This window comes from Myotis daubentonii, chromosome 2 (genome assembly GCF_963259705.1).
Source record: "Myotis daubentonii chromosome 2, mMyoDau2.1, whole genome shotgun sequence".
Taxonomy (NCBI): Eukaryota; Metazoa; Chordata; class Mammalia; order Chiroptera; family Vespertilionidae; genus Myotis; species Myotis daubentonii.
The window spans coordinates 126,878,153-126,901,532 of record NC_081841.1 but is presented as its reverse complement, the minus strand read 5'-3'; the positions used below and the strand labels follow the sequence as shown (position 1 = coordinate 126,901,532).

The window sequence follows — 23,380 nt, the reverse complement described above, 5'->3', positions numbered from 1 at the left end:
TCACCTAATAATACATTCTGGTGGTGTTCCCATGTGTTTATACTCTTTATATATTAAAGATGCTACTTAACTGGCATTTGTTATTAATACTTCCCCAAGTTTGTCTATTGATCAATTTGGTTTGCTTTTTTGTACATACTAAAGCTTTTTGTTTTTCATCTAGTCAGGTCTTATTTTAACTTCCATTGCTTCTATGCTGAGAGATTTTTTTTTCCTCTAAGAAAAAATAGAATTATTTTCTTTATGTGGGTATTATATTTTTTCATAGATTTGTTTGTATAAGTATATTTTTGGTTGCTATTTTGAATGGGAACTCTTCTGCAATTATATAAAACCAGTAGATATTTATTTGTAGTGTGTTCTGTTCTTTATTTTTTTTTTTAATATATTTTTTTGATTTTTTACAGAGAGGAAGGGAGAGAGAGAGAGAGTTGGAAACATCGATGAGAGAGAAACATCGATCAGCTGCCTCCTGCACATCTCCTACTGGGGATGTGCCCGCAACCCAGGTACATGCCCTTATGCCCTTGACCGGAATCGAACCCGGGACCTTTCAGTCCGCAGGCCGACGCTCTATCCACTGAGCCAAACCGGTTTTGACAATTATTTTGCTTTTTGATTTTCAGTCTTTGCTTAATCAAGATTTTACTTTAGTTTTAATTCTTTTTTTCCAAATTGTCAGTTTTCCTAAATTCATTAAATATAATATCCTTCCTTACTGATTTTTATAACCCTTCTTACCATATTCACATGTCTGATTCCATAGGTCTGTTTGTTTTTATTTCAATAATTGTAAGTTTCAAGAATGAAAAAGTCTTCCCTCATATGCTTATTTAAAAATGCCTTTTTAAAGAGGCAGCTCTTACTTGTTTTTTTAGACTTGTATTACTGAATTCTTTGTAAGTCCAAGATCTTTTAAGAATGCAGTGAAGGCCCTAACCGGTTTGGCTCAGTGGATAGAGCGTCGGCCTGCAGACTGAAGGGTCCCAGGTTTGATTCCAGTCAAGGGCATGTACCTTGGTTGCGGGCACATCCCCAGCAGGGGTTGTGCAGGAGGCAGCTGATCGATGTTTCTCTCTTATTGATGTTTCTAACTCTCTATCCCTCTCCCTTCCTCTCTGTAAAAAATCAATAAAATATGTATTAAAAAATAAAAAAAAGAATGCAGTGAAGGATAGCACAGCCTGCCTGGAGGCACCTGGAAGAGTCTGTGGGTTGCTTTGGAGCTCCTGCAGCCTATTTGTCTAGCTAAAGTTTTGATCAGTTTTCTTATACTTTTCTCTTAAACTTTTTTAAAAATATATTTTTATTAATTTCAGAGAGAAAGAGAGAGGGAGAGAGAGATAGAAACATCAGTGATGAGAGAGAATCATTGATTGGTTGCCTCCTGCACAACCCCCACGGGATCGAGCCCGAAACCTGGGCAAATATCCTAGGCCGGAATCTAACCCGGGACCCTTCAGTCTGCAGGCCAGTGCTCTATCCACTGTGCCAAGCTGGTTAGGGCTTATACTTTTCAAAGATCAACTTTTGAGGTGCTTCCAGTCAAGTTGGCAGAATAGGAAAACACTGTGCTCATCACCTCCCACAACCACGTGAATATTATAACTAAACTATAGAACAACCGTCATTGAGAACTGCCTGAAGTCTAGCTGGACAGAAGTCCTATAACTAAGGATATACAAAAGAAATCATATCAGCTGGTGGGAGGGAAAGAAATTTAATGAGCTGGTCCCATACTCATTTGTGGTAGATACAGCTTGGGAGGGATATCTCGGTTGTCGAGGTCTCCCCCAAGGTACAAGGGGTTCCCATTTTGGGAAGAGAAGTCCCCATAACTTCTGTCTTTGAAAACCAGTGGAGATTGTGGCTCCTGTTGTCCCATGCATTCCTCTTAAAGGAACCATGCTTGGATGCAATTCCCCTGAACTCTGGTGCTAGGGAGGCAGCTGAAAAGGCACCAGAGACTTTCAGGAGAAACTGAATTGACTGGTTTTAGGGTGAGGGCTGGAGGAGCAGTTTTCTCCAGACAGAAATGCTATCAGACGCCATTTTTCCTATTTTGAGCCTCCTGCAACCCAACCTACATGCTCAGACAGGCACCTTATCTGAGTTTCCATCAACCTTGCTAACACAATATACTCCACCCTAGTGATTCTCTGAGACTCCACCTCACCTAGCTTGCTGGCCACCCAAACCACTTAAACTACTTCAAGTACCTTTTCCCTTCAAAGCACCTTGTCTAGTCTCATGTGGACTTTCCTAAAATCTCTCAAAGGTTTACAGGTCCCAAACCAGCATCTGGCCTCAGCATGCTCCAATACCTCTTGCTAAGCAGCCCCAAACCCAGCACTAGTGGCAGCCAGCCTCAATTTGCATCTTAGCCTCTCCCAGGCACCTCTTAAGCCCAGCACAAGTGGCAACCATCTGCAAATCACTTTGTAGCTCATACCAAATGGCCCAGAGTAGGGCACAGGCAGCAGTTGATCTTGGCCTGCACCAGAGCCAAGAGGTCCCGGAACCAACATATATGATTGCCAGCTTCAGATCACACCAGAGCACCACCCAACCCCCTCGCAAATGACACAACCAAAGGGCAGACTCAGCTGGTACCAGAGCTCCATAGGGTCAGCCCCTGCAAAACAGCACCTTCATCATAATCTCTGCCAGTCTTCACAGCCAGTCAGCCTGAGGGTCAGTCATCTCATTGACATTTGAACAACAATCAAGGTTCAACTACAACAGGAAGACACATACGACCCACACAAAGGACATACCTGGAGCACCCAGTTCAGGTGACCACTGGGCCCCAATGGACACCTACTACATAAGGCCATTGTACTAAGACTAGAAGACATAACAGCTCTACCTAATAGAAACAAACACAGGGAGGCAGCCAAAATGAGGAGACAGAAATGTCCCAAATGAAAGAACAGAACAAAATTCCAAAAAAAGAACTAAACAAAATGGAGACAATCTGCCAGATGCAGAGTTCTAAGCTCTGGTTATAAGGATACTCAGTGATCTCTGTGAGAACTTGAGCAAAGAGATAGGAAACATAAAAATGGAAATAAAAAAGATGAAAAAAACTAGGCAGAAATGGAGAATACAATAACTAAAATGAAGAATATATTAGAGGGAATCAACTGTAGATTACATGAAGCTGTAGATCAGCGGTTCTCAACCTGTGGGTCACGACCCCTTTGGGGGTCGAACGACCCTTTCACAGGGGTCGCCTAAGACCATCGGAAAACACATATAATTATATATTGTTTTTGTGATTAATCGCTATGCTTTAATTATGTTCAATTTGTAACAATGAAAATACATCCTGCATATCAGATATTTACATTATGATTCATAACAGTAGCAAAATTACAGTTATGAAGTAGCAATGAAAATAATTTTATGGTTGGGGGTCACCACAACATGAGGAACTGTATTAAAGGGTCGCGGCATTAGGAAGGTTGAGAACCACTGCTGTAGATTGAATGGGCAATTTGGAAGACATGATATCAGAAAACACCCAAGCAGAATAATATTAAATTATTAAAAATAAGGCTAGTTTAAGGGACCTCTGGGACAACATCAAGCATAACAACATTCATAGGGGTACAGAAGGAGAAGAGAGAGCACAAGGGTTTTAAAGCCTATTTGTAGAAATAAAGATGGAAAATTCCCTTAACCTGGTAAAATCAATAGATATATAAGCCCAGGAAGTACAGAGAGTCCCACACAAGGTAAGTTCAAAGAGGTCCACACCAAGAGTCAACATAATTAAAATGCCAAAGGTTACAGACAAAGAGCTCTCCTAAAAGCAAGAGAAAAGTAGTTATCTATCAGGGAGCTCCCAATAAGACAGTCAGCTGATTTCTTATTAGAATCTAGTCAGGCCAGAAGGGATTGGCATGATATGCTCAAAAATGATTAATAGCAAGGACCTAAAACCAAGAATACCCAGCAAAGCTACCATCTAGAATCAAAGGACAGATAAAGAGCTTCACAGACAAAAAAAGCTAAAGGATTTCATTACCACCAAACCAGTAGTACAAGAAATATTTTAAAGGGATTTCTTTAAGAAAAAGAAGGGGGGGGGGGTTAAAAATGGGAATATTGAAATCGCAATAACTGCCTGTCTATCAGCAATTACTTTAAATGTAAACGGATTAATTGCTCCAATAAAAAACAAGACACTTACGTACTGCCTATAAATAGTTTCAGTCAAAAAGATAGTCACAGACTGAAAATAAAATAATAGAAAGAGATATTTTGTAAAAATGGAAACAAAAAATCTGGGGTAACAATACTTATACCAGACAGAACAGACTTTAAAAACAAAGGCTATAGCCGTAACCGGTTTGGTTCAGTGGATAGACCATCGGTCTGTGGACTGAAGGGTCCCAGGTTCGATTTCGGTCAAGGGCATGTACCTGGGTTGCGGGCACATCCCCCGTGGGAGGTGTGCAGGAGGCAGCTGATCGATGTTTCTAACTCTCTATACCTTTTCCTTCCTCTCTGTAAAAACTCAATAAAATATATTTTTTAAAAAACAAAGGCTATAAGAGACAAAGAAGGACCCAGCAATTCCACTTCTGGGTATTTATCTGAAGAAACCTAAAACACTAATTTGAAAAGACATATGCATCTATATGTTCATTGCAGCATTATTTACAACAGCTAAGTTAGCAACCAAAGTATCTATCAGTGGGTGAATGGATAAAGAAATGGTGCATATATACAATGCAATGTGATGCAGCCTTCAAAAAGAATAAAATCTTGCCCTAACTGGTTTGGCTCAGTGGATAGAGCATCGACCTGCAGACTGAAAGGTCCTGGGTTCGATTCCAGTCAAGGGCATGTACCTTGGTTGAGGGCACATCCCCAGTAGGAGGTGTGCAGGAGGCAGCTGATTGATGTTTCTCTCCTATCAATGTTTCTAACTCTCTATCCCTCTCCCTTCCTCTCTGTAAAAAAATCAATAAAACATATTTAAAAAAATTTAAAAAAAAGAATGAAATCTTGCCATCTGCAGCAAAGTGGATGGACCTAGAAGGTCTTCTGAGTGAAGTCTGACATTAAAAGAGAAATGCCATGTGATTCACTTATATTAGGATCTAAAAAACAAAATAAAACATAGACAAACACAGATACAGAGGACCTTTTGATGGTTGCCAGATGAGAGGGGTACTGGAGGGATGGATGAAAAAGGGGAAGGGATTAAGAAGTACAAATTGGTAGTTAAAAAGTAGTCATAAGGATGTAACGTATAGCTTGGGGAATATAGTCAGTAATATTTTAATTACTGTATGGGTCAAATGGGTATTAGATTTATTAGGATGATCACTTCATAAGTTATATGTCTAATCACTATGTTGTACACCTGAAACTAATATAATATTGAAATTGTAATTGAAAAATAAGAAGTAATTAAAAACACGAATACAGTGAGAATTGAATGAAAGCAAGTTCCTTCATCCAAGGAAAGTGCTCTAGTGTTTCCATGGGAGCATGTGTACAGGTACTATTTTTCTTTCTTTCTTTTTTTTTTAACTATGTTTTTATTTATTTTAGAGAGAGGAAGGGAGAGGGAGAGAGAAACATTGATGGGAGAGAGAAACATTGGCTGCCTCCTGTACACCTCCTACTGGGGATCAAGCCTGCGACCCAGGCATGTGCCCTGACCAGGACTCAAACCAGATGACGCTCAATTGAGCCACCCAGCCAGGGCCACAGGTACTATTTTTCATTCAGTCTAAAGCTTCACAAACTCCTTGAAACCTTTGGTTCTGATTTGGGTACTTGGATGTCATATTACTGAGTCCTATTGTTAGACAACGTTTAGAATCCTTTTGTCAGATTTCAAAAAAATTATGCTGGAACTAGAGGCCTGGGGCATGAAATTTTTGCACAGTGGGCAGGGGTCCCTCAGCCCGGCCTGTACCCTCTCCAATCTGGGACCCCTACCTGCCTGATCACCCCTAACCGCCTCTGCCTGCCGGCCTGATCCCCCTAACTGCACTCTCCTGCCGGCCTGATCTCCCTAACTGCTCGCCCCTGCCAGCCTGATTGCCCTAACTGCTCTCCCCTGCCTGCCTGATCACCCCTAACCACCTCTGCCTCGGACCCCGCCACAGTGGCTTTGTCCAGAAGGACGTTCTGAAGATGTCTGGTCTAATTAGCATATTACCCTTTTATTAGTATAGATCAGCGGTTCTCAACCTGTGGGTCGAAACCCCTTTGGCGGTCGAACGACCCTTTCACAGGGGTTGCCTAAGACCATCCTTCATATCAGATATTTACATTACGATTCATAACAGTAGCAACATTACAGTTATGAAGTAGCAACGAAAATAATTTTATGGTTGGGTCACAACATGCAGAACTGTATTTAAAGGGCCAGAAGGTTGAGAACCACTGGTATAGATTCTATTGGGATTGTAAAATTGGGGGAAGGGGGCAGTTAATATCTTAGTAATAGTCAGTTTTCCCAACTAGAAATACATTTTTTTCCATTTATACAAGTCTTAATTTATAAGACTTACAAGGTTGTTTTTTTTCATATTCCACATATAAGTGAATCCCTATGGTATTTATCTTTCTCTGCTTGACTTATTTCACTTAGCATAATACCCTTTAGATTTATACATGTGGTTGCAAATGGCAAGGTTTCATTCTTTTTATTTCTGCATCATAGTCCAGCGTGTGTGTGTGTGTGTGTGTGTGTGTATCTTTATCCATCTATTGATGGACACCTAGGTTGCTTCCATATCTTGGCTATTGTAAATAACTAGAGGCCTGATGCACGAGATTTGTGCACTCGGTGGTCCCTCAGCCCAGCCTGCGCCCTCTCGCAGTCCAGGAGTCCTAGGGGATGTCCAGAAGTCGGACATCCTTAGAGCTGACGTGGGGACGAGTGAGGCTCCTGTCACCACTGCTGCGCTCACCAGCTGTGAGCCCGGCTTCTGGCTGAGCAGTGCTCCCCCTGTGGGAGCACACTGACCACCAGGGGACAGCGCTGCATTGAGCACCTGCCCCCTGGTGGTCAGTGTGTGTCATGGTGACCGGTCGTTACGCCATTCAGTTGATTTGCATATTAGCCTTTTATTATATAGGACTAGGTGTCCAGTGCACGAATTCGTGCATGGGTGGGGTCTGGCTGGCCTGCCCCAGTGGGGGATATAGGGCCGGGCCAGCAGGGTGGAGGGACCTCAGGTGGTTGGTCAGCTGGCCTCGCCCCCAATCAGGGCTTTGGGGGTTGATTGGGCACTGAGCCGGCAGGGGTGGAGGGTGTATTGGGGCCCAGATCAGGCTGGTTGGCTGCCGCAGTGTGCATCATAGCCACCAGTTGCTCTGGTCATTCTGGTCGTTCCGCTGTTCCAGTTGCTGGGCTTTTATATATATAGACTAGAGGCCCGGTGCACAAAAATTTCTGCACTTGGGGGGGAGGGGGAGGGTCCCTCAGCCCGGCCTGTGCCCTCTCGCAGTCTGGGACCCCTCGGGAGATAATGACCTGCTGGCTTAGGCCTGCTCCCGGGTGGCAATGGGCAGGCCCAATCCCTAGGTGCAGCCCCTGGTCGGGCTCAGAGCAGGGCTGATTGGGGAGTTGGGGCGCCGCCCCCTGTCATGCACAGAGCAGGGCGGATTGGGAGGTTGCTATGCCACCCTCAGTCACGCTCAGGGTAGGGCCGATTGGGGGATTGGGGCACCGCCCCCTGTCACACTCAAGGCAGGGTCGATGGAGAGGTTGCAGCGCCACCCCCTGTCACACACAGAGCAGGGCCAATCAGGGAGTTGGGGCGCTGCCCCCTGTCACGCACAGAGCAGGGCCAATCAGGGGGTTGGGGAGCTCCCCCCTGTCACGCACAGAGCAGGGTCAATCAGGGGGTTGGGGAGCTCCCTGTCACGCACAGAGCAGGGCCCATCAGGGGGTTGAGGAGCTCCCCCCTGTCACTCACAGAGTAGGGCCGATAGGGGAGTTGGGGCACCGCCCCCTGTCACACACACAGCAGGGCCGATCAGGGGGTTAGGGCGCCGCCACTGTCACACTCAGGGCAGGGCCGACGGGGAGGTTATGGCTCTACCCCATCACACACAGAGCAGGGCCCGTGGGGGTGGGGGGGATTGGGGCGCCGCCCTCTATCACCCACAGAGCAGGGCCGATCAAGGGGTTGGGGCGCTCCCCCCTATCAGGCACAGAGCAGGGCCGATCAGGAGGTTGGGGCGCCTTCCCCTGTCAGGAACAGAGCAGGGCTGATAGGGAGGTTGTGGCCCCGCCCCCTGTCACACACAGAGCCGCAGGACGATCAGGGGGTTTGGGCGCTGCCCCGTCACGCTGATCCCGGTGCCGGGAGGCCTCGCGGCTCCGCTGATCCCAGTGCTGGGAGGCATATTACCCTTTTACTATATAGAATAGAGTCCTGGTGCATGGGTGGGGGCTGGCTGGTTTGCCCTGAAGGGTGTCCTGGATCAGGGTGGGGTATCCCCACTGGGGTGCCTGGCCAGTCTGGGTGAGGGGCTGAGGGCTGTTTTCAGGCTGGGACTGAAGCTCCCAACTGCTCCTTTTTTCCTTTTTATTCTGGGCTAGCTTTAGCTCTGGCTCCAGCTCTGAGGCCTCTGCTGCTGAAAGAAGGTATCTGGTTTGTTTAGGTTCTATAATCGAAACTCTGTATCAACTCCAGCTCTGAGATCCCAGCCGGCTAAAAGCTGGTTTCTGGGGTTTTGTTTAGCTTCTATATTCGTTACATAGTTGCTTAGAGTTGCAGCTCAGAGGCTGGCAAGGCAGGCGGGGAACGTTGGAGTCCTCCATCACCGAAGTAAGCAAGCCTCATGTTAGTTTCAAGCTGCCTGGCTGCCGTCGGCCATCTTGGCTGGCAGTTAATTTGCTTATCGCTGATTAGCCAGTGGGAAGGGTAGCAGTCGTACACCAATTACCATGTTTCTCTTTTATTAGATAGGATACTGCAATAAGCATAGGAATTCCTGTTTTTGAATTAGTGTTCTTATTTTCTTTGGATAAATACCCAGAAGTGGAATTGCTAGAGTGTATACTATATCTATTTTTAGTTTTTTGAGGAATCTTCATACTATTTTTCATAGGAGCTGCAATTTCCAGCCTCACCAACTATATACAAGAGTTTTCTTTTCTCCACATTCTCACCAATACATGCTATTTGTGGACTTTTTGTAATAGCCATTGTAATAGACTGGTGTGAGGTGATATCTGATTATGGTTTTGATTTGTATATCCCTGATGATTAGTGATGTTGAACATCTTATATGTGTATTGGTCATCTGTATCTCTTCTTTGGAGAAATATCTTTTCATGTCTTCTGTTTGTTTTTCGATTGGATTGTTTATTTTTTTTGTTATTGAGTTGTATTACTTTTAAAAATATATTGTGGCCCTAGCCGGTTTGGCTCAGTGGATAGAGCAGCCTGCAGACTGACGGATCCCAGGTTTGTTTCCAATCAAGGGCAAATGCCCGGGTTGTGGGCTCGATCCCTGATAGGGGGCGTGCAGAAGGCAGCTGATCAATGATTCTCTCATCATTGATGTTTCTATTTCTCTCTCCTTCTCCCTCTCCCTTCCTCTCTGAAATAAATAAAAATATTTACATATATTTTGGATATCAACCCTGCAGGGATGGGGAATTTTTTTTGCCAAGGGCCATTGGATATTTATAACATCATTTGCGGGCCATACAAAATTATCAACTTAAAAATTAGCCTGCTCCATTTGTCAAACATTTCATTAACTCACCCTTTATGCTTTAGCAGGGCCAGACCAAATGATAAGGCCCGCGAGCCTGACATTCCCCACCCCTGCCTTCTTGGTTAATATCATTTGCACATATATTCTCCCAGTCAGTAGGTTGCCTTTTTGTTTTATTGAAGGTTTTTTTTCACGGTGCAGAGATTTTTAGTTTGATGTAGATTCATTTGTTTATTTTTGCTTTTGTTTCTATTGTCTAGAAAGATATTACTCAGATTGATGTCAGATAGTTTACTTTCTATATTTTCTTCTAAGGTTTTTTTGTTTTCAGGCCTTTCTTTTAAATCTTTAACTCATTGTGAGTTTATTTTCATATATGGTGTAAAAGAGTGGTCTGGTTTTATTATTTTGCAGTTATCTGTCCAGTTCTACCAGCACCACTTGTTGAAGACACTGTCGTTATTCCATTAAATGTTTTTGCCTCCTTTGTTATAGATTATTTAACCATATAAGTGAGGATCTGTTTCTGAGTTCTCTGTTCTGTTCCATTGATCTATTTATCTGTTTTTGTGCCAGTAATATACAGTTAGATTAATACAGCTTTGTAGTATAGTTTGAGATCAGTGAGTGTGATACCTCCAACTTTGTTCTTATTTCTCAAGATTGCTGTGGCTATTCCGGGTCTTTTGTGGTTCCATATAAATTTTAGGATTATTTGTTCCTGTTCTAAGAAGAATGACATTGGTATTTTGATTGGAATTACATTGAATCTGTAAATTGCTTTGAGCTTTATGATCATTTTAGCAATGTGAATCCTTTCTATCCATGAGCACAGTATATCCTTTCATTTATTTGTGTCCTCTTCAATTTTTTTCTTCAATGTTTTATAGATTTCAGAGAAGAGGTCTTTCACCTCCTTGGTTAAATTTACTCCTAAGTATTTTTTTTTTTTTAATATACTGGGATTGTAAAATTGGGGGAAGGGGGCAGTTAATATCTTAGTAATAGTCAGTTTTCCCAACTAGAAATACATTTTTTTCCATTTATACAAGTCTTAATCCCAGGTTTGTTTCCAATCAAGGGCAAATGCCCGGGTTGTGGGCTCGATCTCTCTGAGTTCAGAGAGGAAGGGAGAGGGAGAGAGAGGTAGAAAATTCAATGACAAGAGAGAATCATTGGTTGGCTGCCTCCTGCATGCCCCACACTGGGGATTGAGCCCACAACCCAGGCATATGCCCCTGACCAGAATCTAACCTGGGACCCTTTGGTCCAAAGGCCGATGTTCCATCCACTTTGTCAAACCGGCTAGGGCTTTTCTTACTTTTTATTTGTGGTATACAGAGACTATTTGCTGATTTTATTCACTTGTAGATTTTAATTCTATTGTATTTTTTCCCTTAGTCTTTTAAAAATGTCTCTGTTGTATTTCAGGTTGTCTCTCATGTTCAGTTTATTTTCAGTTTCTTATTTCATAATACATAGTTTTGAATTTTTCCCCTCTATTTAACAAAAACATCCTATATAATGAAAGGGTAATATGCAAATTGACCCTAACAGCAGAACTATCAGGAATGACCAGTGCGCTCCCATAGGGGGCGCTCTGCTCAGCCACAAGCAAGGCTGATGGCTGCCAGTGCAGCAGCGGTGGCGGGAGCCTCTCCCACCTCCTTCGCAGCACTCAGGATGTCTAACTGCAGGTAGTCCATCAGTTAGACATCCCCCGAGGGCTCCTGGGCTGCCAGAGGGATGTCTGACTGCCAGCTTAGGCCCAATATCCCAGGGAGTGGGCCTAAGCTGGCAGGTGGACATCCCCTAAGGGGTCCTGGACTGCAAGAGGGCGCAAACCAGACTGAGAGACCCCTCTCCCCCGAGTGCGTGAATTTTTGTGCAGTGGGCCTATAGTAGCAAATAATGTTTGTTAGGCACTGTTGTAAGCACTTTACAGATATGAACCCATTTACTTCATTTGGTGTTTATAACAGTTCAGTGAGGTAGGTACTACTACTACTACTAACCTTATTTTATAGGTTAGGAAAATGTGTTACCAAAGGATTAAGTGGTTGCCTCAGGACTCATGGCTAGTGGTGAAGAATTGATCTCAATAACACTCCTTAGTGTTTTCTTGACCCATTTTCTTAACCATCAAGCCTATGACCTATCAAGGGTAGGTAGACATGGAGCTTTTGAGGTATGAGAGTTTAGCTGTCTGGGTAGTCCTGCTCTGACTTTGAGGCTGCCATCCTGTTCCCAACTATGGTTCTTTTGGATATTCTGGGGACACCTGTATGTAGTTTGGATGTTTGTCCTCAGAAGTTTCTGAAATGGGTTAAAATAATATGCTAATATCAGCTGTAAGAATGTATTTTGCTCAATTCCATAAATTCATTCTTTCCTGTTTTGTTTTGTTTTTTCTTGAATAAAAAAGAGCTGTTTTAATGTGGTGAGATGGAAGGTCTTGCTCCTCCGTGTAGAATATTCTTTTGACAGATAGCCTTATCACACTTATACAATAAGCACATGTCAAATACAGTTTTATTAAATTTCTATTATGTTAGTAAAATGTTAATTCATTTTCATTGTTGAAAAATATTAAACATTTTATTTTTTTCCTTTTTTAAAATTTAAATTCTTTATTGTTTAAAGTATTACATAAGTCTGCTTTTTCCCCCATTGACCTCTCCCCAGCCACTCCCACCCCCCAGCACATGCCCTCACCCCCCTACTGTCTGGGTCCATTGGTTATGCTATAGATTCTTCACCATAAAATACTCGAATAGTAAACTCTGCATAAAGACACACCTGGAATTTAAAGCCCAAATGTAATAAAGTCCAAATGACTTAGAGAACTGAAGTACCAAGTCAGATTTTTCTTCTGAGTTAGGAGTCCAAAAAATTAATGTGTTAAAACTTATTGAATATTTTTATAATATTAGCTAGACAGGTTATGAATTCTGGATTAAGTCTGGATTATTTTAGCCATGGCAGTTTGGACTGTTTCTCATAGTAATGGGTATAGTTTCCTCATGGTTTCAGAAGTTATATTGTTTGAATATCAGGTGCCTCCTCAGCGCAGTAGGTAGCGTGTCAGTCTCATATTGTTTGAATATCAGGTCTTTTATGGGCCTCACTTTTTTTTTTTTGAATCCCTAAAAGAAGGTCATTTTCATGTTTGTCTTCTATTTAGGCGAAAAGTTATATGTTTTGGATTTGTTATTTATAACTTTATACATCTAAGTCTTCTAGTTTTTTTTATTTTTTTAAATTTATCTTTATTGTTGAAAGTATTACAGATGTCCCCCCTCTCTTTTTTTCCCATTGACCCCCCTCCACCCCAAACGCATCCCTCCTAGGCCTTCACCACACTGTTGTCTGTGTCCATGGGCTATGCATATATGCATATAAGTTCCCCAGTTAATCTCTCCCCACACCCCCACCTTCTCTCTGAGATTTGTCAGTTTGTTCCATGCTTCTGTGTCTCTGGATCTGTTTTGTTCATCAGTTTATTTTGTTCATTAGATTACACATACAGTGGGGCCTTGACTTACGAGTTTAATTCGTTCCGAGACCGAGCTCATTAAGGAGCTCGTTAACTCAAATTACTCTGTCAACTCAATGCAAAAAATCGGCCGAGAGACAACTGGTATCTCAAAAAATTCGTTAGTCGGGACACTTATAAGTCAAGGCCCCACTGTATAAGTAAGATCATGTTATACTTACCTTTCTCTGACTGGCTTATTTCGCTTAACATAATATTTTCCAGGTCCCTCCATGCTGTCTCAAAGGGTAACAGGTCCTTCTTTTTTATTGCTGCATAGTATTCCATGATGTAAATGTACCACAGCTTTTTTATTCACTCATCTACTGATAGGCACTTGGGCTATTTCCAGATATTAGCTATTGTAAATTGTGCTGCTATGCACATTCTTTCTGATTGGTGTTTTGGGTTTCTTAGAGTATATTCCTAAAAGTGGGATCACTGTGTCAAATAGTAGTTCCATTTTTAATTTTTTGAGGAAACTCCATACTGTTTTCCATAGTGGCTGCACCAGTCTACATTTCCACCAACAGTGTACTAAGGTTCCCTTTTCTCCACATCCTTGCCAGCACTTGTCATCTATTGATCTGTTGATGATAGCCATTCTGAGAGGTGTGAGTTGATTCCTCATTGTCATTTTAATTTGCATCTCTCGGATGATTGGTAACTGAGCATTTTTTCATATGCCTCTTGGCCATCTGTATGTCCACTTTGGAGAAATGTCTATTTAGGTTCTTTGCTCATTTTTTAATTGAATTATTTGTCTCTTTTTTTTTGAAGTTGTATGAGTTCCTTATGTATTTTGGAAATTAACCCTTTATGAGAAGTAACATTGGCAAATATGTTCTCCCATACAGTGGGCTCACTTTTCATTTTGTTGATGGTTTCTTTTGCTGTGCAGAAGCTTTTTATTTTACTGTAGTCCCCATTTGTTTATGTTTCCCTTAATTTCCCATGCATGGGCCTCTCTTTTAAAGAGGTACGCAAAGTTAATAATACAAATGTATCATATCAATAACACCTCAGTTATCAAATTTGTAAAAAACAAAAGTACAAGCCATTCCCATCATCAGGAACAACGATACCAACACAGTTATGTTCCCAGAACCTTGTACTTAGTTTTATCAAAGGTCATGGAAGAAACTGAGTGGAAGCTGAGTGAAAGAGAGTAGACTATATTAGTCTCACCAGGATGCCATTTTGTCCTGATTGTATTACCTGTGAACTTAAAATCGATGCATTTGTGATTGTGGGGTTGAGGGTTGGGACATGACTAATATATCAATCTGTTGTCTCTTTCAAATTTGTCCCCTTTTGAGAACCATGATTTTGGCACTCTAGTATGAATTGCGTATGGGTCCTGTTTACTGATACTGTGCTCACCCTTGCAAGCATTGTCCGTGGCTCTTTTACTGACTGTTACTGGGGGGAGGGGGAGGGTTCAGGCCTAAGAATTCTGTTTCCTAAGGATTTCACCCCAAGTATATTTGCATTGGAGAATCATCTTCAATTAGCTCCTGAGTGAATCTTCAGGAGTCTGTACCCCGAAGTACTAGTAAAGATTAATGCCTTTGCTATATTTTCCTCATTTTTTTTTGAACAGCACATTAAATTTTTTAACATAATGGAAAATGCATTTAGGAAAGCATTTTTTTTTCAAATACCAATTAAAAAATAAAATTCAGAACCACAAATGAAAGTCTCAACAAATATTTAAGAATTAATAACATAGTTAATAGTCTTTACACACAAAGCAATAAAACTAGAAATTCATGTTTTTTAAAATTTAAAGAAAATATTTTAATTCATAAGTTAATGTAGAAATCATAATGGAACCTGCAACATGAGTATGTGCCCTGACGGGAAATCAAACCCGGGACCCTTTGGTGCATGGGATGATGCTCCAACCTGAGCCACACTGGTCAGGGTCCAATTTATTCCCTTTCAAACTGGAGGCCTGGACATGTGGCATTGCAGCAGGTGCAGCCCATAACTCTTGATCTGTTTCTCTTGCTCGGGTGCCCTCACCTGGCCCCACACTGTTTGAATTCTACCAGGTGGTCAACGGGCTCCTGGAGGTTCAGCAGCAAGCCCAAGAGGGGACATTTTTCACCGTTTTTTAAAAACCTTCAATCATTTTTGTGTCCATGTGTGTATGTATAGATATGTGTATATATACATTTAATTTTATCCCACACATAGATTTGTGTAACCACCAGCACAGTCGAGATACAGACCTGTTTCATTATCACTTCTCATGTAGTTCTTTTTATTCACATCCTTCACACAATTCTTCCCTACCCTGTCCTGTGCCCTGGAAACCACTAGTCTGTTTCCATCATTTTGTTATTTTGAAAATGTTATATAAATGGAATTACACTCTATGTAATATTTTGAGAACCACCTTTTTATTAAACAAATTGTCTTTGAAGTCTCCCCATGTTGTTGCATGTACCAATAGTTCATCCATTTTACTGCTGAGTTGTATTCCATTGTTTGGATGTACCAGAATTCATTCAACCACTAACCCTTTGAAGGTATTTTGGGTGTTTTCAATATTTTGCTCTTACTAATAAAGCTATTATGAACATTTATATATCAGTTTTGCATGACCATAAGTTTTCCATGTTCTCTGAGCCCTTTATTTTTTGTGCAACAGAATATTCCAGGATTATTATCTTTTACTTTCTTACAATTCTGCAGTTAGCTTTTGCACCAAGGGACCCTGGTTCCTTTAATGAACAGTGGTATTTAGAAACCAAGATATGCATTCTATCTGTGCTTGTTGCTGTTGACGTGTTATTTTTTCCAAACCTTTTCAGTGCACAGAGCCTAGAAGAGGAGAGAGAGAGAGAGAGAGAGAGAGAGAGAGAGAGAGAGAGAGAGAGAGAGAGAGAGAACACGCTCAGGTGGTGTTGCTCAGTGGTTGAGTGTCAACCTATGTACCAGGAGGTCACGGTTTGATTCCCGGTCAGGGCACATGTCCGGGTTGCAGGCTTGATTCCCAGTAAGGGGCATGCAGGCGGCAGCTGATCAATGATTCTCTCTCATCATTGATATTTCTATCTTCCTCTCCCTCTCCCTTTCTCTCTGAAATCAATAAAAATATATTTTAAAAAAAGAAAAGAAAAGAAAATGTGATAGAGTGTGTATACATACATAAAAATACACCTATATTTTTATCTATGCCTATCTTTTAAAATCTCTGAATTTATACTGGTACCTCTAATTTCACTCCAATACCACAAAATCCATTCTAGTTCTTTCCCTTTCCATATTTGAAATTCTTTTAGCCAACATTGCTCATATAGACATATATTTCTGGTATTATTTTCCTTTCTGTAGACCATGGTTTCTTAACGTTGTCACTGTTGTCATTTTAGGGCCAGATCATTGGGAGGGTAAGGATGGGAGAAGTCTGTCCTGTGCATTGTAGACTCAAATGCCAATTAGTGACCATTAGTTGTGACAACCAAAAATGCCCCTAGATATTGCCACATGTCCCCAGTGGGACAAACTGCCTTGTTGAGACCACTGCTCTAGATTCTAATTCCACATGTTACATTCCTTGAGCCTGAGGAACTCCCTTTAGCATTTTCTCTTGATGTGGTCTGCTAGTTATGAATGTTGCCTCCATTTCTCTGAAAATATCTTAATTTTATATTTTTAAATATATTTTCACTGGGTATAGAAGTCTGGCTTGACATATAAGTTTTTTATCTCTCCAAATATTTTTTTCTGCTACAATCTCCTCCCCATCTCCTTCTAATTTCACATATTGTAAGATGACTTTATATTATCCAATAAGTCATTGAAGTGAGGTTTTTAATCATTTTCAGATTGGATGACTTCAGGATCTGACCTGTCTCCAATTTGTTAAGCCCACCCATAAATTTTTCATTTCAGATATTGTGGTATTTAAAAACCAATACCTTTTTAGATTTCCTAATTAGTTCCTTTTTATAGTTTTATTTTCTGCTGAGATTACATATCTGGTGCTTTATTATCATATTTTCCTTTAAATCCTTGAACATTTTTAAAATAACTGTTTCATAGCCCTCTAATAATTCCAAAACTGTGTCATCTTGGATTGGGTACTCTTGATTGCTTTTTCTCTTTACTCTTAGTAACATTTTCCTGTTTCTTCACAAATGTAATAATTTTTCATGGCATATTGGACATTTTTGGAGTTATGGTGTAGAGATTTTGGATTCTGTTATCTTCCTCTGAAAGAATGTTTATTTTTGATATTAGTAGTTAACTTAGCTGGACTCCAAATTGTCTCTTGTGTTGGGCAGCAGCTAAAACTGCTCAGTTTATTCAGCCTCTGTTCAAGAACTGCAAGGAGAATGTTATAGTTAGTTGGATTGGAGCAAAGAATGTGGTAGAGTACTGAAAGATGAAGTTTGAGAGGTGAACTTCATATGAGCCTTGTTGTAGAGCACTGTAGGCTAAAGCCTGATTAGAGTGGATTAAAGAAAGGAAGGCAGAAGAAAAATTTGGTACAATGAATTTAATCACAGGAATTGGGAGATAAAATTTTGGGCTTTGTGGGGCACATATAGTCACAGTTGCTGCTGCTTTTCTTCTTGTTCTTCTTCCTTTGTCCTTTCCCCTTTATTCTTCCCAACCTATTAAAAATGTAAAACCCATTATTAGTTCACAGGACATAAAAAATAAGCATAGGCTGACTCTGGCCCTTAGCCAGTTTCCTGATCCCTGGTTTACACAGACAACTCTCTCCATGAGTTTTGCTGTATAGAAAGAGAAGAATAAGGGGAATATAATGGTTAAAGTACTTTTTATTAAGTTGGAGGAAAGAACAGCATTTTTTGCAAGTCAGTTTGATTTAGCCAATAGAAAAGGGGAGGATTTATAATGTAGGAAAAACAGAATTGCTGGAACAATGTTGTTGAATGCGTGAGAGGGAATGGAATCTAGGGCCCAAGTGAAGGGTTTAACTAGGAGCATCCATAGTTAATTGGTAATTTTTTAAGTATTTAAATGTTTTTCAGGGATTTCCCCTCTTCCCTTTCTTTATCTGTTGCCTAGGAGAGATATAGACCCAGTAACAGGTAGCACTTCAGATTCAATTCCCAAATTCTTTTTTAAGAAACAGTTTGAATTAAAAGTGAACATAAATTGAAATACTTTCAATAAAGTAACATTGTCAAACTGCAGCGGGAAGGCCGGGGAGGGTTGGGAGGCAGGAGGGAGGGGGGTAAGAGATCAACCGAAGGACTTGTATGCATGCATATAAGCATAACCAATGGACATAAGACACTGGGGGGTAGGGGAGGCCAGGGGATTGTCAAGGGCGGGGAAAAAAAAGGACACATATGTAATACCCTTTGTAATCTTTAAGCAATAAAAAAAAAATAAAAAATTAAAGTAACAAAATGTGTTTTTCCCCTAAAATGAAAAATGTTTGATTATTGGATAGTTTGTTGCGTCTATCTTGAAATTAAGATCATTTTCTTTTCTTTTTTCTCTTCAAAGTGCTGTGTATGGATGCGAAGATCAATTTTGATTCAAATTCAGCTTATCGCCAGAAGAAAATCTTTGATCTCCAGGACTGGACTCAGGAAGATGAAAGGGACAAAGATGCAGCTAAGGCAGATATCAACTACATTGGCCTAGATGGGAATATAGGCTGTCTAGGTACTATGTGTTTTTATGTTAGAGTTGGATTGGCTAAACTTAATTTATTTTTTGTGTGTTTGTTGCTTATACAAATCATTTTCCCCTCTTGATAGTAAACGGTGCTGGTTTGGCTATGGCCACAATGGATATAATAAAACTTCATGGAGGGACTCCAGCCAACTTTCTTGATGTTGGTGGTGGTGCCACAGTCCATCAAGTAACAGAAGCATTTAAGCTTATCACTTCAGATAAAAAGGTAAGGGTGGGGCTTATGTTTTAGAATTTGAATAGTGAGAAGTAACTTGATTAATTAGCAGATGTGATTGTTACACTAGTTGAACATTAAAATTTAAAAGTCTTCCATTGTTTGAAAACAATGCAATAACAGTTAACTACAGAAAAAGATAAAGTTCCGCATAGTGATTTAGAAAACAAGATGAAGAAATGTTACATTATATTAGACAATATTTTAAATGGTATGATTTGATATGGGAGCACATGACTATGAAAAATACTATGAAGATGTTAGTTGACCACAGAAGCCCAGAAATCTGATAAGTCTGTAAAGCTAAAAAGATGAAAATAAAAAAATAATCTTTAATTTTATCCAGAGATAACTTTTGTTACTATTGATTTGATCTATTTTCTTTAAGACTTTTTAATGATTTCGCATACACACACTCACACATACTACTTATTAAGATACTAGAGGCCCGATGCACGAAAATTCGTGCAAGAGTAGGCCTCCTTCCCCTGGTTGCCGGCACCGGCTTCCTTCTGGCACCTGGGACCCAGGCTTCCCTCCTCTGCTGCTGGCTGCTTCCCTCCTCCAGCCACCTGCAGGCACCCGGGACCCGGGCTAGCTTCCCTCCAGCCCCGGCTTCATCAGGAAGGAAGTCCAGAATGACATCCGGAAGACATTCAATCTAATTAGCATATTACTTATAGATAACTTACATAGTTCAGCCATTCATGTATATGTCTTTTAATGTACATATTTTGAGTCTTTTATTTGTGCTGACATATTATGAGTACTTTTTGCATTTACTAAGGTACTCTTCTAAACCACCTATTTTAATGTTTGCATAATCTGTCATATGCAGATATGCCATAATGTAGATTTATGAATTTATAAGTGATTATCAATATACAAGGGATGTGAAGCATCCTATCTAATAAAAGAGAAACATGGTAATTACCGTACGACCGCTACCCTTCCCATTGGCTAATCAGGGCAATATACAAATTAACTGCCAGCCAAGATGGCGGCCGGCAGCCAGGCAGCTTGAAACTAACATGAGGCTTGCTTGCTTCAGTGACGGAGGACTCCAACGTTCCCCGCCTGGCCTGCCGCTGCAGGCCTCTGAGCTGCAACTCTAAGCAACTATGTAACAAATATAGAAGCTAAACAAGCCAGGCTTCAGCCAGCAGGATCGCAACATTGTAAGCAAAGGCCAGAAACCTACTTTCAGCAGCGGAGGCCTAAGAGCTGGAGCCAAGCCTCAAAGCTAAAGCTGGCCCAGAATAAAAAAGAAAAAAAATAAGAAAAAAAGGAGTGGTTGGGAGCTTCAGTCACCCCCAGCATGAAAACAGCCCTCAGCCCCTCACCCAGACTGGCCAGGCACCCCAGTGGGGACCCCACCCCCTGAAGGGTGTGTGACCAGCTGCAAACAGCCATCATCCCCTCACCCAGGCTGGCCAGGCACCCCAGTGGGGACCCCCACCCTGATCCAGGACACCCTTCAGGGCAAACCAGCCGGCCCCCACACGTACACCAGGCCTCTATCCTATATATTAAAAGGGTAATACGCCTCCCAGCACTGGGATCAGCGTGACAGGGGGCAGCGCCCAAACCCCCTGATCGCCCTGCGGCTCTGTGTGTGACAGGGGGCGGGGCCACAACCTCCCTATCCTCCCTGCTCTGTTTGTGACAGGGGAAGGCGCCCCAATCCCCTGATCAGCCCTGCTCTGTGCCTGATAAGGGGGAGCTCCCCAACCCCCTGATCACCCTGCGGCTCTGTGTGTGACAGGGTGCGGCGCCCCAACCCCCTGATTGGCCCTGCTCTGTGCGTGACGGTGCGGCGCCCCAACACCACCCCACCCCCCCCCCACGGGCCCTGCTCTGTGTGTGATGGGGTAGAGCCATAACCTCCCCATCGGCCCTGCCCTGAGTGTGAGAGTGGCGGCGCCCCAACCCCCTGTTGGACCCTGCTCTGTGTGTGACAGGGGGTGGTGCCGCAACCTCCCCATCAACCCTGCCTTGAGTGTGACAGGGGGCGGTGCCCCAACCCCCCAATCGGCCCTACCCTGAGCGTGACTGAGGGTGGCATCACAACCTCCTGATCGCCCTGCTCTGTGCATGACAGGGGGCGGCACCCCAACTCCCCAATCAGCCCTGCTCTGAGCCCGACCAGGGGCTGCACCTAGGGATTGGGCCTGCCCTCTGCCACCCGGGAGCAGGCCTAAGCCAGCAGGTCGTTATCTCCTGAGGGGTCCTAGACTGCGAGAGGGCACAGGCCAGGCTGAGGGACCCCCCTACCCCCCCCCCCCCCCCGAGTGCACAAATTTTTGTGCACCGGGCCTCTAGTAATTATCTAAAAGACATACATATTATCAGTCACCAGATACTTTTTAAGCAGTATAGCTACTGTATGGCCAATGTGGGTTTTAAGGCTTATGGAAAAATAAGATAATGGCCACCCTGGAACTAGTCTTATTGAATTAAGAATGAGAATTCCTCATTGATAGGGATCATATCTTACTCATTGTTGCCTCTGGCAGTGGTTGGCATAATGTACAGTACATGTATAGGTCATTTATAAATACTTATTATTGATGATGTTGACAGTGTACATTTTTGTTTTAGACTCTAGAACTGTTTGAAAAATTATTTTACTGCTCTTTGACTTTGAGCTTATAGACTTATTTGCCATCTTCAATTTCATAAAGACAATTAAACTAAAATGAAACACAAATTGCTTTATTCTCCTTGTTGAATATTTTTTAAAAGTAAACAAATTTTATTGGAACTATATTTGTATAGCTTTTTTTGGGCATAAACTCTAAAAGAGAATTATGTAATTATCTAACTGTTGAGTCCTTTTGAAGGTGAACTGGAATTTTTGTTATATTTTTAAGCATGGCTTTTAGGGCCTAGGTACAAGTATGGATAAATGCATATAAAGAATTCCAGTGTTAGGGACTGACATTAAGAGCATTGGAGTTGGAAACAGTCCCGTAGCCCAGGGAGACAATGTGGATAGCATTGAAGTAGCTGTATACATATTATAACTCTTTGTATTGGACACTGTGCTTGGATTTGGGAATACATCGTCCCTCCCCTCAAGGCATTTACTAGTATAGTCTGACTGGGGTGATAAACTGAATGCAGTGCTGTGGAAGAATACCAGACAACCAATAACTGTGAGAATCACAAAGGCCTTCACTGAATGGATGATACCTTGAGCTGTCTTGAGAATTGAATAAGTTTATTTAAAGGCATGGAGTTGAGACAGCCACTATGTTCATGGAATAATATGCTTATGTATAAGAATAACATTTTTGGGGCGAATGATAAGAGATAATGTTGAGTCCATATTGTGAAAACCCCTGTACCTATTGTTAAGGAGTTTGGAATTTAACCCCTCTACTCCAGCATATATATATACACACACACACACACACACTAGTGTGTGTGTATATAATATATATATATATATATATATATATGTACTAGTATGTATATATATGTGTGTGTTCCTTATCTTTTTATTTTCTAAAAAAGGGTAACTTTGCTATTAGAGTGTGAAACGTAGAGCACGGAGGCACTGGTAGGATAGATCAATTTGGTTGTTATACCTCATTGTTAAAAAAGATGAAGAGGTCCTGGCAAAGGTAGTGTAAGAATAAAGCAAAGATATTTAGAGGCATTTCTGAGATACAATCATTAAATTCATTTCTCTTCTTTTTTGGGTAGCTGGGGGGTGGCATTGAGAGAGCTTAGTTGGATTAACCAACCAGGGGTTGGTTAGGACTTGTGGCTGGGGACAATCATCGGGTGGTGATGATGTCCTTTGTGCCATCAAGAGGCAAAATAGAGAAATATGTATTTCTGAATATGTTAATTTTGCACTGTGGGGACTGTATCTAGTTTATGGTTATAAAGATATATTTCGTATAATGGTTAGATATATATTTGAGGGTCTTCAGTATATTGAGAAAAGTTGAAGTGTTAGGAGTTGGTGAGATGACTCAAATGAGTGAGATGAGGAAACTAAGAATAGAACTAGCTCTTCACCTACTCCTCTCCTCCATGTTGAAGGATTGAATAAAGAAGGAGCGATAAAATCTACATATATAAAACCCTAATAATCAGATAAACCAAACGGCAGAACAGCCAGTTGCTATGACATGCGTTGACCACAAGGGGGCGCGCGTGGAACATGGCAGGTGCCGGCCGCAGCAGGATGGTGGAGCAAGTCAGCGGGAGCA

General features: G+C 41.7%; 1 protein-coding gene across 2 annotated transcripts in view; it reads left to right on the top strand.

Annotated features, from left to right (window-relative positions):
* Window positions 1-23,380, top strand: part of SUCLA2 (succinate-CoA ligase ADP-forming subunit beta) — a 75,535-nt gene that overhangs the window by 40,812 nt on the left and 11,343 nt on the right. For both annotated transcript variants that reach the window (XM_059684497.1, XM_059684496.1), the window contains exons 7-8: window positions 18,746-18,907; window positions 19,003-19,145. In XM_059684497.1, coding sequence (XP_059540480.1) covers window positions 18,746-18,907; window positions 19,003-19,145 — 305 coding nt within the window. The remainder of the gene's footprint in view (window positions 1-18,745; window positions 18,908-19,002; window positions 19,146-23,380) is intronic.